The sequence below is a fragment of the Vicia villosa genome, linkage group LG4, assembly GCF_029867415.1.
Source record: "Vicia villosa cultivar HV-30 ecotype Madison, WI linkage group LG4, Vvil1.0, whole genome shotgun sequence".
Classification (NCBI taxonomy): Eukaryota; Viridiplantae; Streptophyta; class Magnoliopsida; order Fabales; family Fabaceae; genus Vicia; species Vicia villosa.
Window position 1 is genome coordinate 191,941,890 of NC_081183.1, and position 17,917 is coordinate 191,959,806.

Here is a 17,917-nt window from a genome sequence, read left to right on the forward strand (position 1 = left end):
TCCTGGAGGTGTTTCGGAAGTGTATAATGAATTTTGTAGAAGGCAGGGGATAAAAATGCATGTGACCGCTGAGTTGTTATTGAGTTTTTTGGGGTACGATTGATATCAAAGCAACTTACTTGGTTGACAGAGAATTTCTTTATGGGAAGAAAAATAAAACCAAGGGATAAACCTTTTAAAAACTATGATGGAGAAAACTCAATTTGTGATGGAGTCTCCTACTATGTATACTAGTAGTACTGAGAACAGAGTTACAAAGAACTCTGATTATCATTTGACTCGTGATAAGATATGAAGGGAGATTGTAACATCTCAAAGGGACAATTATTCTAGCCTTGGGCGTTATACTTTGAATGCAGTCGAAGGGTTGCAAAATCCAGAACCAGGGACCTTTAGGGAGGCATTTGAAATAAGGTGGAATCAACGATGGTTGAAGAACCATACTTGTGAATTTGTTCGATTACCAAGGCATAAAAAGGTGATTAGAAACAAGTGGATTCAGGTGGCGAGATCATAGTTCAAGGGTGTCTTCAACTTTGTCAAAATTCTTGAATAGGATTTCAACATGGTAGTGAGCAGCAAGGTGGTTGATGGTTAAATTGGCCTCACCACAGTTTCAAGTCATTGTGGGGATTATTGAAGTATTCCTTAAAACCTAAAGTGATGAAGAGAAAAAAACATGTTTCGATATTTCCAAAAATCAGGAAGCCGAAAAGCACCAAGAATGTCCGGTTCAGGCGGTTTGCGGATATCAATTTTGGTCAGTTTAGTTTGCAGATCCGTTCATTAATGGTAGAATGTAGGATATATATATTTTATATTAATTTATAAGTAGTCTAAATTAATATAAAAGATATTATATGATATTTATAATACTTTATTGGAAAAATACCCTTTTTAGTCCTTTAACTTTAACTCGGTGTCCAATGTAGTCCCTTAATTTTTAAAATGTTCAAATTGATCCTTTAACTATTAAAATAACGCCACGTTAGTCCTTCCGTCCGGGTCCGTTAGTCAAAGTCTGAAAAAAAACGTCCAAGTGGCATTGTAATGTGCTGATGTGGTTTTAACATGACTAAAGTAATTAACATCATTCATTGCACATCTCATAAAACATCTGCACATAACACTAGAACTCAAACCATTACAAAGTTAAAAACCAACACACCTATTACAAACAACTTCAAAATTAAGACATAAACAAACTCCAAAGCTAAACCCAAACTCTGAGCCAAAATATATCCATTAAGCCACAACAACCACACTAGCAAAATCACTATAATAATTCTGCACAAACAGAAGTTTCTAAAAAGCCATAACAAGAAACACAGCAAGAATACTGCATATTGATATCTTTTGAAATGTTTTATAAACAATTTATGCTAAACCTCAAACCAATTTCTACTACTACAGTGGCGGATTGTCAATAACATAATAGAAAAACATTCATTTCTAAATCTCCACATCTCACACACTTTTTTAACTTCAATAGATTTTAAAATTAAATTAACTCACAAGTCAAAAATAAACTTAACTAACAATAACAAATAAATTGTTTTGTAACTTGCAGAAAACAAGCAAACAGAGTAGAAAATATTTTGATTTATGCTTATGTGTCTGTCATAATCAAAAGTGTAACAAATTGCCATTGAAAACCGTAAACAAAATTACCATCAAAATTCTTGTCGTCGTGAATAAAGATGTCGTCAAAATCGTAAACAAAGTCGTCGTTAAAAACGTAAACAAAGATGTTGTCGCCGTGAACAATGTCGTTGCATTGCGCCGTTGAAGTTGTGTTTGAACAAGAAGATGAAGAGTTTAATCTGTTGTATTTATGGCCTGGTTAGTTATGACAAAAGAAGATGAAAATTTTAATTTGTATCGTGTTATTGAGTTTGAGAGTGAAGGAAGAATTTGGGAAATTTGAGAAGAAATTGAAGGAGAAATAGTTTGCAGGAGTGTGTTCTTGTTGCTACAACATTTAATTTCTAGAATTGGATGAACAATTTGAGATGGGATTGGATGGAACCCTAAGCCCCTAATTTTATTTCTCAGGAAATTGCAGAACACCAATGTAGAAGAGAGTGGAAAATATGGAAGACAAAGGTCATTTGCCAACTCAGCTGTCACGTCAACAAATATAAACGTCGTTTGAGGAAAATAGACGGAAAGGACCTACGTGCTCCGTTTTTAAGACTTAAGTGGTTGATTTGAACTTTTTAAAATTAAGGGACCATAATGGACCTCAAAGTAAAGTTAAGGGACGAAAAAGGGTATTTTCCCTACTTTATTCTAACAATTAATGAGTTTTATTATGGATCTGTATGGTTTTCGCAATTATAAATTTAAATATGTACCTCTTCTATTATTATAGTGTGACAATTTTAGAGCTTTAGAGCAAAAGGAAAAAACAAATAAGGGTTTAAGATTTTAGGGAAAGCTTTTAGAGTCATCTAGAAGGGCCGGACAGTACTTATTGATACCTTGGGATTTAGTGATTCATATATTGAGAGTTGGGCAGGTTAGGAAACACTTGGATAAAAAATAAGGGTTTGGAAACTCTAAAGGAGAAGGCTATTTTCTAGTAACTCATTTGTAATCTCTTGAAACAACTTTCTGAGTATAGTGAATTGGAGAGTTGTTCTGTCCCCCAGACGTAGATCTTTTGATTAAATTGTGTAAACAAATGTTTTACCTTTCTCGCCATCTTTTGTTGTGTTTTATTTTCTGTTGATTGATTATTATTGCTGATGGCCATTTATTTTGGTTGCTACTGTTCTTTGTCCCCACACATCAAATTTCTTTGTGTGATTGAACCGTGGATAGTTTCTTATGATTAATTATTCTATTGATTTCACAACAGAAGAACACTTTTATAACGCCTCAAATTGATATGAGGATCATTTAATCGATTAATGACGATGGAATTAAAAAAACTTTACATGTTTGGCTTTTCTAATCAATTACCAGCTAGGGTTAATCTATTAGAACATTAAAATTCTCCTCATGTTGTTTTTACACTAGAATTCAAATTTTAAAATTCAATTTCTAAGTTTCTACTCTTTTCTACTACTTTTTCTATCATTTCTCCAAAGTTGTTTTAGTGTCGTGAGAGTGAAAAATACTTGTGAAAATTTTATTGTAATGTTCTCGTGCTAATATTTTATTTTACTCAAGAGGGTATTTTCTCTTGTGTGACATCTTAGTAAGAATTGTTGTTTGGTTCTTGAGGTACACCTGTTAAACGTTTTGTTTGGTTCTTAAGATTAGCATGTAAAACTTCAGTTTTTCTTCTTTTGATTAGTCTGTTAAAATCTCTGTTTGGTTACTGAATTTAGCCTATAAAAAAATCAATTTAGTTCTTAAGCTCAACCTTTTAAAAATCCTGTTTAGTTTGTGTAAGGCTAACCATCTTTGGAGGTAGCATGATGATTTCAAATACTTATTTTAAATGAAGCTTTTTATGAACACGCCTCCCCCATTTAATGGTGAAAGGTTTGTCATGTATAGAGCAAGAATGAAAATTTTCATTGAAGCTATTAATTTTCAATTATTGAATTTTTGTTATAAATGTCCTATATGTTCCTACTCATTTTGTTAATAATGAACTACTAATTAAACGGAGTAATCTATGGACCACAAAAGATAAAATAATAGTTAAATTAGATTTTAAGGCCAAATACTTGATGACGAGGGCTTTAAACACTTACAAGTACTTCTATGTTTTCAACGATAATACTATCAAGGAAGTATGAGACACTCTTGAAATGATCTATGGAGATTTTCACGAGAACAATCAAGAAAGGATGAACATGCGTATTCTAGAAGATGTACCAAGTGAAAGTGAAGATCACTTTCAAGGATAGTTCTCAAACATTGATATTGTTGAAAGTTATTTCAAACTATTTGTTTCTAACAAGTACCATAGACTCAAGAGATGGTATATGAAATCTGATTTAGTACTTAATTCCAGGTAGAAAGGTTTGTGGGAAATTTCAGGAAAAACCCAAGAAAAAGCGGATCATGTTGAAACTTAAAGAGTTAATCTAACTACTAAAATATGGAGAGAGAAATTAAAGTACATTTGAAAAGTATTCATCATCCTCTTCTTCATGGAAAGAGAAACATGAAGAAAATTTTAAAATATTAACACTAGAAGTATCGTATGAAAGAACTGTCATTATGTATAAAGAATCCTATGTGGAATCATCACATAGAAATATTTTGAGCAATCATTATCCGAAAGAATTTTTGGGAATAAATATCCAGAAGAATCTTTGAAGAATCATCAAATCAAAATTCAATTCATGTATATGAAAACTTTGTATCAATACATAAAACAACATATTAAGAATCAATTGGAGAAATCTCAAATTCATCATCCATAGATTCCTGTAGATATGTCTGCTATGATTTATTTAAAGCTCCATTTAAAAATCCATATGAATATTCACATGAAGCATCTTTGAGAAGATCATCAAGGAATCATATAAAGAGGAACACATATGATTTTGTTGTTATTTAAGGAGTCATTCTCCTTTTGTGAATACTCGTACCTTGTATTGTTTTAGCTCAACGAATTTATTGTTATTGAGTCTTTGTTTTTTTTTGTTTTTTTGTAATAGTTTATTCCTGTGTCAAATTTCCAAGTTAGGAGAATAGAGTATTTGAGTTGTATTATTGCTTTATATTTCATATATTTATGTAACTGTTCAAACACTTCAGAGAGTGTTTAAGTGATAGTGAGAGAGGTCTAAGATTCAGAGGATCCAGGATCAAAGTTCACAAGTAGTATTAGGAAAAGAGGAATTGATTTGGGAGCGTTCAAATCAGATCAATTTATACTTATGATTATTAAGAATGAATTTCCTTCCATTGGGTTAATGCCCTCCAAATGCAGATGACTTTGCACTGAACTGAGTTATCAATTCATGTGTTATTTATTTTTTGTTTTTATCTTGTCTTTGACGCATAAAAATTATCTTACACATTGTTCAACAGTTTCTGACATCTTGTCATCCATAGAATATAATTTCAATTGGAACTAGAGCAGGTACTCTGTTTTGGTTGGATGAGCTCTAGGGTTTTTCTATATTTTGTTCAAAATGGATCATTCTAAAGAAGGAGGACCTGTGAATCGACCATTTATAATTGATGGTATGAACTATGATTATTGGAACGATAGCATGGTTGCCTTCTCAAGTTTATGGATAATAAGTCTAGGAAAGAAATCATAAATAGATGAAAACCTCCAAAGGTTACAACTGAAGACAACAATGAAACTGTTCTGGACTGGGCCAAGGTTAGGCCCAATATAGTTTTCGGCCCAGTCAACCTCAGAGGCCCACGTTCCTCCATGACCCTCCTACGCACCTAGGATGCCCACCTTAGATGTGCTCGGCTGCCCCATATCCCCGGAGCATATGGCACCCGGCATGCTCGGCACTAACATTCCCGCGAACACCTTCGTTACCGAGGACCCTGCTCCGCGCAGGGCTCCTTCATATCCAATCCTCCGAACAACACGGATTCCACGTGGCTCCTAAAAGACCGCTGTAGCAACCTGCCTAAAAAATTCAGCTTTCGAGTCGCCACCTATTCTGAAGGGCGAATAGGAAACCCTACGCAGATAAGAGATTGAGGGTAAGTTATTATAATCAGGCTGAGGGAAGGTGTTAGGCACCCTCAGCCCTTTCCTAAAGGCTAATGTTCAAAGATTGGGGTTGCATGGCAGGGTTTATAAAGAAATATGGCAAACAGAATTATAAGGACCTGATTAAGAATTTTGAAGAGGGGGACTCGCCTTGTTGCCAAGTGCCTACGTACCTCCTTAGGGAGGATCAGAGTCTACGTAGTTCGGGAAGGGTTGTACGCCATTTAGAGTTGGAATTTGATTTGATATGTGTTTTTTAGAGGCTTTTTAGTTAGCCTATCGCAGTTTGTTTGGTCTTGTAATTTGAATGGATTTTAGAATGATTTTTTTAGGGTTTGGGCGTACAACCCTGGTTTGGCACAATTAACCGTAATGATCAGTAGGTTTGATCACCATAGCTAAGAGATTAAGGATTTGCACTGTTACCAATTCAAATCGATTAATTCGATTATCGCTAATAACAACTTATTGTATTTTATTATTTATTAATTGGCGTTTTATATTGTTACCTCTCATAATCGATTAACACGACTACAAATAATAACAAATTAAATTAAACAATGAGGCAAGATTAATCACCACAACCAATAAGATAGTTGCAGCCATTTAATCGAATTTAATCGGATTTTTATTTTAATAAAAAAAGTACTTTAATTGTTTTTATTGTTAACCACAGCGATTAATCGATTTAATCGGCGCAAATAACAAATTAAAAAATATTTTATATAAATGTCATATTTTTATTCTATAAGTAAAATAATTTTAATATAAATTATTAATTATCAACTAATATTACAAGAAAAACAAATTAATTGAATTTTTATTAAGTTTTTATTGAGGTTTTTATTCAGTGTGGATGTATTTAAGGTATATGGTATAAGGAGCTAAATCTGGGCTGCTGGATCTGGCTTGGTGGAGATCAAACGGTTCAGATCTAAGGATATATGGTGAGGTCCATGGACATGTGCGCAGGGGATCAGGATCTTGAGAATTCAGAAAAAAATAAGCGTGGGAGTGAGGGCTCGAACCTATGACCCTTTGCTCCCACACACGCCCCTTGACCAACCCAGCTATGATGCTCACGCGTTTACAAAACGCTTTCATTAACAGATGTATAATAATCAAGTAAATAAGTGGAAACGCGCGCGCATATTTAAACCAACCAGTAACACAAGGACACGTCGTCGTCTTCCCCAAGAAGACACAAAAAACCTGCATATTTTAGCTACATTTTAGCTACGATTTTATTCGTAGCAAACCTACTATGGAAATAGCGAATAGCACATGGACGAGTATAAATCTTTCGCACCCTTTTTAAATCTTTCGTCCCAACCCTACGAATCCAACCATGCACCTAATTTAACCTAATTTTTACCCTAATCAAAAGCCCCAAATTAGAACCCTAGAAACTCAAAACGGTCAACAATGGCAGATCAGTATGTAATGCCCAGAAATCCAATTAATTACACGAGAACATTCACAAACATCACACAAACCATAAAACATAAGCAAATCAACACATGGATGCATAAATCGTGCCAATCGAAACAAAGTTTTAAAGGACCTACCTCGGCTTATAGGAGGTTGTTCTGGGGGTGCTGATGGCGCGCGATGATCCAGATAGCCTCAGAATGGTCCCACGAACACGTTTCAATGCTTAAAATCCTTTGGAAACTCCCTAATCACACAAACCGATTCTGAGTTTTTTTTCACTTTTTCTTGTTCCTGCAAGAGTGTTTGTTCACGAATTTTCCCACCCCTAGTCATGTGGCATGTGCTAGGTACTTATAGGAGATGCAATTTAGGTCAGAAAAGAGCCAAAAGGGCCTTTGAATCAAATCTTTCCATTGTTGAGAAAATTTGATTTTTTCTTGAATAAAAATCTTTCTATTTTAGTCATGATTTGCATTTGGTCTTTCCATATTGATTATGCACGAAAATAACAATATATTTTGCCATTAATACTGATTGAAATTGGCCTTTATGAATATTTTATCATAATATTTGATTTTATACTTAATTAAATCATAAAAAATGAAATAAAAAATATATTAAATCAATTAATATGATAAATTTCGTGCCCTTTTGTTTTGGACAAGCTAATGGCTTGTGGATCAAGTTTATACCACAAAAACATAGGCCCATTTGCAAAATTCCTTAATTTGAACCCTCTTTTTTTACATTTGGTCCCTCAAAATCACCTAACTTTGATCAAGCATATCTCACTCAATTTTTAAGCTATGAGGGAGATCTAATACTTTTTAGAAACCTCAAGAGGTCCTCTATAAGCCACTTTGGAACATATTTTTCATTTGAAGCTTTTATCTTGATCATATTCTCTTTGGGAAAAAACTGTTTCTGAAGGATGCCTGAAAATGACCTGTAATCTTTTGCCTTGTATCTCTTAAATGAAGCATTTTTGGCCTTGGCTTGTGAGACACAAAATTGTAGAGAATCCAATTTCCTTCAAAATAGGCTTTGAGTGGAGAATTTCTGATGTTCCATGTGAAAGTTATGCCCAGTCAAAGTTGGGTTGACTTTCTCCTAAGAAACCCTAATTTGAACCTTTCTATATTTGTTCATCTCTGAGTTTCTATTAATGGAATCATGATCAAGCTTTGATCAAATGATGGATATACATCCCCATACTTGTTGTGTGACCAATGGTTAGAAGTTTGGATCATGCCTTGACTTTGGATTTGAATCAGTTGATTGTAGATCTTGAGATTGTTTGAGCAGGTGACCTTTGGAGTAGTGCCTTGACTTTTGCCATGGATTTAGATTAGATCACTATAAACCATATATCCTTGATTAGGAGCCTTATCTCATTGATCCCTCTTAGGGGAACTTCAAACCCTAACCTTAGGAGGCTCTTGACTAGGGGTGTTGTTTGAATGGATCCCTAGTCTTTGAATCTTTGTAAGTGAAGTAGATGGGGCAAATTTTGGGGTATGACAGCTGCCCCTGTTCAATATTCTTAAACCTGAAGAGGCGGATAGGCTTGCTTGCCTGTTGCGACCTGAAGGGGGAAGATTATTGAACACTGAGAGTACCCTGAAATTTGCTGATATTGCGGAGTGTGGAGTAGATGTGTTGCTGGAGAACGTGGTGCCATATCACTGTCGTGATAGGACATAACACGAGGGTTACGACTTGGGTTGAAGTTGAAGGTACCATTATCACTGCCAAGGGACTAACATGATAAGACGTAACGCGAGGGTTACGATTTAGTTTGGAAATTGCCGTTATCACTGCCGTGATAAGACGTAACGCGAGGGTTACGATTTGATTTGGAAATTGCCGTTATCACTGTCGTGATAAGACGTAACGCGAGGGTTACGATTTGGTTTGAGATTGCCGTTATCACTGCCGTGATAAGACGTAACGCGAGGGTTACGATTTGGTTTGAAAGTTGCCGTTATCACTGTCGTGATAAGACGTAACGCGAGGGTTACGATTTGGTTTGAAATTGCCGTTATCACTGTCGTGATAAGACGTAACGCGAGGGTTACGATTTGGTTTGAAACTTGCCGTTATCACTGTCGTGATAAGACGTAACGCGAGGGTTACGATTTGGTTTGAAAGTTGCCGTTATCACTTTCGTGATAAGACGTAACGCGAGGGTTACGATTTGGTTTGAAAGTTGCCGTTATCACTGTCGTGATAAGACGTAACGCGAGGGTTACGATTTGGTTTGAAAGTGCCGTTATCACTGCCGTGATAAGACGTAACGCGAGGGTTACGATTTGGTTTGAAATTGAAATTTAAAATAGAGTTTGAAATAGGATTCCAGAGAAGCCAAGCTTCGTCTGTAAAATGATGCTCTGCGAATGTATATGCTTATGATTTGTTGTAGATGTATGCATGCTTATGCAAATGGTTCATATGTGAGTATATGAATATGAATATGTATGATGGCTTTGATGCATTATCTTCTGTCACCCGTTGGATTTGCTTAGCTTTTCGAGCAGCTTTGTGGGTCTTAACTCAGATCGTCTGAAGTTAATCTACCGGGGTATTGCAGTGCTTTCAGGACCAGGCGTATATTGACTACCGGAGATGTTGTGGTTTCGTCCCCTCTATTTTAGTCTGATGGTTTGTAAGTTTCTTGTTTTAAGTTCGAAGTTTAAAGTTTATGAGAAATAAATTATTCTTTGCACTTGGTATTGAAATGATGAAGCGATAAGTATGAAAGGAAAAGACTTTTATTGATCGTTGCCTTGAATTGGCGAGTGTACAAAAGGTATGAAAGAAAGAAAAATGACAAATAGAAATGATATTAATACTGCTATTGCTCTTTTGCTCTCGAGGGCCCCGGTAATCCTTTGACTTTGGAAGTTGATGGTTGCCCGATTTCCCATCCTTCATGAATTGTCTTGGGCTCGTAGTTTGGAATCTTGCCCCTGCTAGGCATAGTACTTCTTGACCGCATCTGAATTGATCGGATGTGGTAGCTCGTCCCCATCCATGGTGGTGAGGATGAGTGCTCCTCCTGAGAACACTGTTTTTATGACATATGGACCTTCGTAGTTTGGTGTCCATTTTCCTCGGGCATCAAGTCGGGGCAGTAAGATTTTCTTGAGAACGAGGTCCCCTTCTTTGTAAGTTCGAGGGCGGACCCTTTTGTCGAACGCTTTTTTCATTCTTTTCTGATAGAGCTGCCCATGGCACAAAGCCGTCAGTCGCTTTTCTTCGATGAGATTAAGCTGATCAAAACGGGTTTTTACCCATTCCGATTCTTCTAACTTTGTGTCGGCTAGGACTCTTAATGATGGGATCTCCACTTCGATAGGGAGGACTGCTTCCATACCATAGACCAGGGAGAAAGGGGTTGCCCCTGTGGATGTACGTACTGAAGTTCTGTAACCGTGCAGGGCGAAGGGAAGCATTTCGTGCCAATCCTTGTATGTCTTCACCATCTTCTGCACTATCTTCTTGATGTTTTTGTTTGCAGCCTCAACAGCGCCATTCATCTTAGGCCTGTATGGTGAAGAGTTGTGGTGTTCAATTTTGAATTCTTCGCATAACTCCTTCATCATATTATTGTTCAGGTTCGACCCATTGTCAGTAATGATTCGACTTGGGATCCCATATCGGCAAATGAGGTTATGCTTGATGAACCGAGTAACCACCTGTCTTGTTACATTAGTGTAGGAAGCAGCTTCGACCCACTTGGTGAAATAGTCGATAGCAACCAATATGAATCGGTGTCCGTTAGAGGCTTTAGGTTCGATCATTCCTATCATATCAATTCCCCACATTGCGAATGGCCATGGCGAACTTAGCACATTCAGCGGATTTGGTGGTATGTGTACCTTATCAGCATATATTTGGCATTTATGACATGTTCTTGCATGTTGGAAGCAATCAGCTTCCATGGTTAACCAGTAGTAGCCTGCTCTTAATATCTTTCTCGCCATGTAATGCCCATTTGCATGAGTCCCAAAGGTTCCTTCATGGACCTCCTTGATGATCTCTTTGGCCTCATTTTTATCCACACATCTTAGTAATACTGAATCGTAGTTTCGCTTGTATAGGACATTGCCGTTTAGGAAGAACTTAGATGCCAACCTTCTTAGCGTCTTTTTGTCAATTGTGGAGGCGTTTTCTGGATACCTTTGTTTCTCCAGGTATTCCCTAATATCATGGTACCAGGGTTTGTTATCAGCTTGTTTCTCGATCGTAAGGCAATAGGCTGGTTCGTCAAAGTGTCTGACCGTTATCCGAGGTTCGTGATTTGGCCATGTTACTTTAAACATAGAGGAAAGTGTTGCCAGTGCGTCGGCCATTTGATTTTCTTCCCTCGGGATATGGTTAAAAGTGATGGTCTCAAACTCAGCCATTAGTTCTAGTATGAGGTCTCGGTATGGGATTAGCTTTGCATCACGTGTATCCCATTCTTTATTGACTTGGTGGATTACTAATGCTGAATCCCCATATACCTCGAGTAATTTAATCCTCAGATCGATCGCCGCTTCTAGACCCAATATGCATGCTTCATATTCGGCAATATTGTTGGTACAGTCGAAACATAATCTCGCAGTGAAAGGTATGTGACGATTGTCAGGAGATGTCAAGACTGCCCCTATGCCATGTCCTAATGCATTTGAGGCTCCATCGAACGTGAGAGTCCACACTAGTCCTGGTTCGGGTCCCTCATCGGGCCCAGGTATTTCATAGTCTCTTACCAGCATAATGTCCTCATCAGGGAAATCGAATTTCATAGATTGATACTCTTCAATGGGCTGATGAGCTAGATGTTCTGCCAATACACTCCCTTTTATTGCTTTTTGGGTGACGTATTGAATGTCATATTCCGACAATAGCATTTGCCATCTAGCGATTCTTCCCGTGAGAGCCTGTTTCTCGAACACGTATTTCAAAGGATCCATCCTCGATATTAACCATGTGGAATGGTTCAGCATATATTGCCTTAGACGTTTGGAGGCCCATGCTAGGGCGCAACATGTCTTTTCCAACGGTGAATATCGGGACTCGCAATCGGTGAATTTCTTACTAAGATAGTAAATAGCGTGTTCTTTCCTCCCTGTTTCGTCCTGCTGCCCCAGTACGCATCCCATGGATCTGTCGAGGACAGTGAGGTACATGATCAATGGCCTTCCCGACACCGGGGGTACGAGTATTGGTGGTTCTTGTAAGTAACGTTTTATGGTTTCGAAAGCTACTTGACAATCGTCATTCCACTTGATTGGTTGATCTTTTCTTAGTAGCTTGAATATGGGCTCACACGTAGCAGTTAAGTGTGAGATGAACCTTGAGATATAGTTCAAGCGCCCTAAGAAACCACGAACCTCTTTTTCTGTCCTCGGGACGGGCATTTCTTGTATGGCTTTTACCTTGTCAGGATCTACCTCTATGCCTCGTTGGCTCACTATGAATCCCAGCAACTTTCCCGACCTCACGCCAAATGTACACTTGTTCGGGTTCAACCTTAGTTTGAACTTCTTCAAGCGTTCAAACAACTTTTGCAAGTGTGTGAGATGCTCCTCTTCAGAATAGGACTTAGCGATCATGTCATCTACATATACCTCAACTTCCTTGTGTATCATATCATGGAACAGTGTGACCATAGCTCGCTGATATGTTGCCCCAGCGTTTCGCAATCCAAAAGGCATCACCTTGTAACAGAAGGTACCCCAGGAGGTCATGAAGGTGGTTTTTTCCATGTCTTCGGGAGCCATTTTAATCTGATTATACCCCGAGAATCCGTCCATGAATGAAAACACTGAAGCTTGCGCGGTGTTATCCACTAGTATGTCTATGTGCGGCAGTGGGAAGTCGTCCTTTGGACTTGCCTTATTTAGATCTCTGTAATCAACACACATGCGTACCTTTCCATCTTTCTTAGGTACTGGCACTATATTGGCGATCCATGGCGGATATTCAACTACGGCGAGGAAACCTGCGTCAAACTGCTTGAGTACCTCTTCTCGGATTTTGTTATCCATGTCAGGCCGAACTCTTCTGCGTTTTTGTCTGACAGGTGCACAACCCTCTTTGAGTGGTAGCCTATGCACGACGATGTCTGTATCCAGCCCAGGCATGTCACGGTATGACCAAGCGAATATTTCCACATAGTCATGGAGGAGTTTGACCAGTGTCGCTTTTATGCCCACGTTCAGTGTTGCCCCAATCTTGATTTCCTTGGGTTCTTTGTCGGTGCCCAAGTTTATGATTTCGATTGCTTCTTGAGGAGGGAGCATGCTTTTGGATTCTCTGTCCATTAGCCTTGACAATTCTTCTGGAAGTTCATCGTCTTCCTCATCCCCTTCCTCAGACTGATCAGCGAGAGCCTCGAATTTATATTGAGTTTGAGCAGTATTATTATCGGTGATGTTAGAAGGTGATCTGCACAAGTTTATATTATTATATTTTTTTTAGTATGCAATTATGACTGTGCTTTGGTTTTATGCAAGAATGTTATTTGTCATTTCGAGAAAGTGAATGCAAGAACGAGACAAAGTTTTCGATACCAAATGCAAACGACAATTTTATTCATAAACTTAACTTTGAAAGTAAATGGGGCCCTTACAAACCAACTCTATGCTTCGGGCGAGGCATGAGCGACATTGTTTTTTTTTAAAATAATCGAAAGGGAAAAACACACGGCAAAAGCAAATTACTTTGAAACGTAAACTATCTCCGGTATCTCCAAGCTTGTCCAATTTTGAAGTTGTTCTCCTGGCCTAATCATCCGGATGAAATTGGACGTTCCTTCCGTACTAGATATCATGGATACATGCTCATATCCACCTGTGACAAAAGTCTGTGCGATCGGAGGGAATCGTTGCTCTTCCTTTGCAGCCTTCTTTGTTGATTGGCATCCTAACCCCAGACGATCTTTCTTCTCTTGCACTTCTGGAATTTTGCCCCAGCCTTCCATCTTTGTGTCTTGCAGGTCTCTCCAGGATGTTACCGCCCTTCGCGTTTTCTCAATTGGCAGTGTGACAGCAGTGGCAATCTCTAGTGCTTGGAACGAAGTCTCTAATGCTTTTTCCCCAGCCTCAATGTATCGGTATGAGTCTAGATTGCTGACAAATATGTCCTCCTCCCCACTGACGGTTACTATAGAGTTTCCATCCACAAATTTCACCTTTTGATGCAGGGTAGAGGTAACTGCCCCAGCAGCATGGATCCAAGGGCGTCCTAATAAACATGTATAGGCAGGCTCAATCTCCATCACTTGGAAATTGATGCAGAAAGTGTGAGGGCCTATTACCACAGGGAGGTCCACTTCTCCAAACACCGGGCTTTGCGACCCATCAAAGGCTTTGACCACCAGACGGCTTGGTCTTATTACCAGTCCTTCCAAATCTATCTTGTCTAAGGTGGCCTTTGGCATCACATTTAATGACGACCCTGTGTCGATCAGCACTCTAGACAGATGAGCTTTCCCGCATTGTATGGAGATATGCAGGGCTTTGTTATGCTCTTTCCCTTGTGAGGGCAACTCGTGTTCACTGAAGCTTAAGCATGCCCCAGCAGTAAGATTAGCCACCATTCCATCAAATTGATTTACAGTGATGTCTTTGGTTACATGGGCAGCACTCAAGATCTTCATCAGGGTGTCTCGATGTTTTTCTGAATGAATTAACAGCGAGAGGAGTGATATCCTGGATGGAGTTTGGTGCAACTGATCCACTACCTTATAATCACTTTTCTTGATTAATGCCAAGAATTCTTCGGCATCTTTGTTAGTGATCTCCTTGTCTATGGGTGTGCTTCTTTCAGTAGGGACCACAGTGGCTTGATCATTTGCTTGTGCTGAATTCTCTTTTGATCTAGCAGTATTGAATATGCGACCGCTACGAGTCATACCCCCAGGCCCGACGATGTTTGTCACATCGGTACTAGCGTTAGACTCATATTCCCATGGAACTGCTTTCATCTTGTCCACAGGATATGGATCCCTGACTGGGATAATCCTAGTGTGTACTTGTGCGGGTATCAGCAGTGTGGCTTTGGCGCAAGGGATGATCAACGTCTTCCTTGCCCCTTGTCTTGGTATCATTAACGGTTCATTCCTGTCCAGCATGGCCACATACTCTTCCTCAGGATATTCTTTAAACTGAACTACCCCTTGATTCACGAGTCTTTGCAAGGTTGTCTTAAAGGCTTCGTTATGTTCGAGGACGAACCCCTTTGCAAGTAGATACCTCTTAAGGGTGTCTATGGGGGAGCTCCGTTGTTGAACAAACTCTTGCTCGGTGACTACCTCTATTGCATTGACTGCGCCATCATGGCGGGGCATAGGGTTTGTCTTCACATTAGGTTTGTCAAAAGCAATTGCTCCTGACTCTATCAGGTCCTGAACCTTGTGCCTAAAGGCCCAACATTTTTCCAATGTATGCCCCGGAGAATTGGCGTGAAATTCACACCTCTCATTAGCTTTGAAGTTGGGCATAGTCTTTCCGGGAATCGGAGGTGGCATAGGCCTGAGTTCCACTAACTGCTCATTTAATAGATACTTCAGTATCTTACTTTTAGAAGTGGGCAACGGGTCGAACTTCCTCGGGGGGCCTTGGAATCTTTGTTGAGGTGGGTATGTCATGGGAGGTCTAAACTCTTGGTGCACTACTGCATTGGTCTCCCCTTCCTTCTTTTTAGCGAAGGTTGAGGTGGGCCTCTTAGAGTGATAAGAGTTAGATGAAGCTCCCTGTATTTTCCCATCCTTGATTCCGTCCTCAATTCTTTCTCCGATAACCACTAGATCTGAAAATCCCGAGGATACGCTTCCAATCATTTTATCGTAATATGGTCCTTGCAGAGTTCTCATAAACATGTCAACCAGCTCTTTTTCCAATAGTGGGGGTTGGACTCGAGACGCCAGTTCTCGCCATCTTTGGGCGTATTCCTTGAATGACTCTTCCTTTTTCTGGGACAAGTTCTGCAGTTGCATCCGATTGGGTGCCATGTCCAGATTGTACTTGTACTGCTTTAGGAATGTATTAGCAAGGTCGTTCCAGCTTCGGATATGTGTCTTTTCTAACTGCATATACCATTCAACAGATGCCCCACTCAGGCTGTCTTGGAAGAAATGCATCATTAGCTTTTGATCACTGGCGTAAGCAGCCATCTTCCTGACATACATGCGCAGATGACTTCTAGGACATGTGAGTCCCTTGTATTTCTCAAAGTTGGGTATCTTGAACTTATGAGGAATAGTCAAATCCGGCACCAAGCTCATTTCGTAGGTATCCACATCAAAGACATCGTATCCTTCTACTGCCTTCAGCCTTTCTTCCAGCGCCTTGATTTGTCCGTTATTTCTAGCGCTCTCTTCAGAATCAGCTTGGGTTTGCTTATGTTGGTACTCCTGATTCGGCTCGTCTACCTCCCCATATTGTAAATCCACATAATCCTCATCCTTAGGTGGATTGTTAGCAGGGATACGAACAGTGCGAGGCGCCCCCTCTTTCTGAGTAGCGGGAATGAATCCTTCATGGGAGGCTTCTCCCTCTTCATGGGTTTTGGTAACCCTCTTTGATGAGTGGGTGTTTGACTTATGAGGGTCAAAGCCTCGAACATATCCTAACAGTGGATTGCCATCGTTTGGCGTCTCCTCATACCGATTCCGAGCTTCCCTTGCTCTTTCCTGCTCATCCTTAATGTCCTTCATGAAGCTCAACATTTGTGCCATTCCTCCCTTAATCTCATCCACAGTACCTTTCAGCTGGGTTACTTCCTCACGAAGGGCGGCTTGGTTCTGTTCCAATTGTTCCATTGCCTTTTTCTTTTGAGATCTTGTCTGAATCCGCGGTTGAGTTGCAATGGTGTGACTGAATATGAAGATAGTTTTTCTTATGTTTTTTTTTGAAATAAATATGATGTGCATGATATGCATGCTATGCTTATGCTATGTTCATGTCTTATCCACATTATTATAATACACATATATATTTATATATTATTTTTACTCTTTCTCCTTTTTTTTTTTTTTTTATATATATATACATGTACATCTTTCCTTTTTTTTTTTTGCACATATGTATTATGTATATATTTTTTTGTACATGTATATACACATATTTTTTTTTAGAGAGGTAAACAAGGTTGGTAAATATTTATAGAAACGATGAGTAACGAAAAAGAAACACACTTTATTGAAAAGAAAATACTAATCCATTGTTGGTTCACAAAGAGGAAGGGAAACTGAAATTAAAAATACTCAAAATAAATTAAATTAAAAGTACTTGAAAAAAAAAAAAAGCAACAAGGAAACAACATAAAGCTAAGAACGCCTTTGGATGTCTTCTTTGAACTTGTCCACCATGCTCCTACAAAGCTCCATAAACTCTTTGACGACTTTAGGAAGGATAATGGGAGAGGATTCTGCTCTTTCCAAACTTTTTGGAATATCCAGGATTAGATCATTACACAAGAAGACTAGCTTATCATAATCATCGCGACATTTCTCATAGTCTTCAAGCATCTTAGGAACCATGCTCACATGTTCGTAAGCTGTAGAAACGATTGTGTATTGTCTTTCCCAATAGTCTCTTTCGTTCAAGGCTGCCTCGTGTATCTCTTTTTCTCTCATGAACACTTCCCGAAGTGATACCATAGCCTGAAATGCTCTTTCGTACTCACCAGTACGCTGTAAGAGTTCTTCTTCCGTGGTTAATCTTCTTGCGTGCTCTTGTTGTCCAGCATTGAGGGCTTCTTGAAGATCATATTTGAGATTCCTTATTTCATCCTCTTGATCTTTAGTCCTATCAGTTAATTCAAAGATTACAGCTTCCA

The 17,917-nt window shown here is 38.8% G+C and overlaps 1 protein-coding gene across 1 annotated transcript; it reads right to left on the reverse strand.

Moving 5' to 3' along the window:
* Positions 1-1,245: 1,245 nt before the first annotated feature.
* On the reverse strand, positions 1,246-16,814 carry LOC131598598 (uncharacterized). Its single transcript, XM_058871180.1, has 3 exons — positions 16,386-16,814; positions 14,091-15,434; positions 1,246-1,305 (listed from the first exon to the last, which is right to left on the reverse strand). The coding sequence occupies exons 1-3, from the start codon at positions 16,812-16,814 to the stop codon at positions 1,246-1,248; spliced, it is 1,833 nt and encodes a 610-aa protein (XP_058727163.1).
* Between the last annotated feature and the right edge of the window lie 1,103 nt (positions 16,815-17,917).

Coding starts and splice junctions, on each gene's coding strand:
- LOC131598598 (XM_058871180.1), bottom strand. CDS start 16,814: ATGGCACAAATGTTGAGCTTCATGAAGGACATTAAGGATGAGCAGGAA. Junction 15,435..16,385: donor AGGCAGTAGAAGGATACGAT/GTCTTTGATGTG, acceptor CCTAATGTGAAG/ACAAACCCTATGCCCCGCCA. Junction 1,306..14,090: donor TTGAGAAAACGCGAAGGGCG/GTAACATCCTGG, acceptor ATGGCTTTTTAG/AAACTTCTGTTTGTGCAGAA.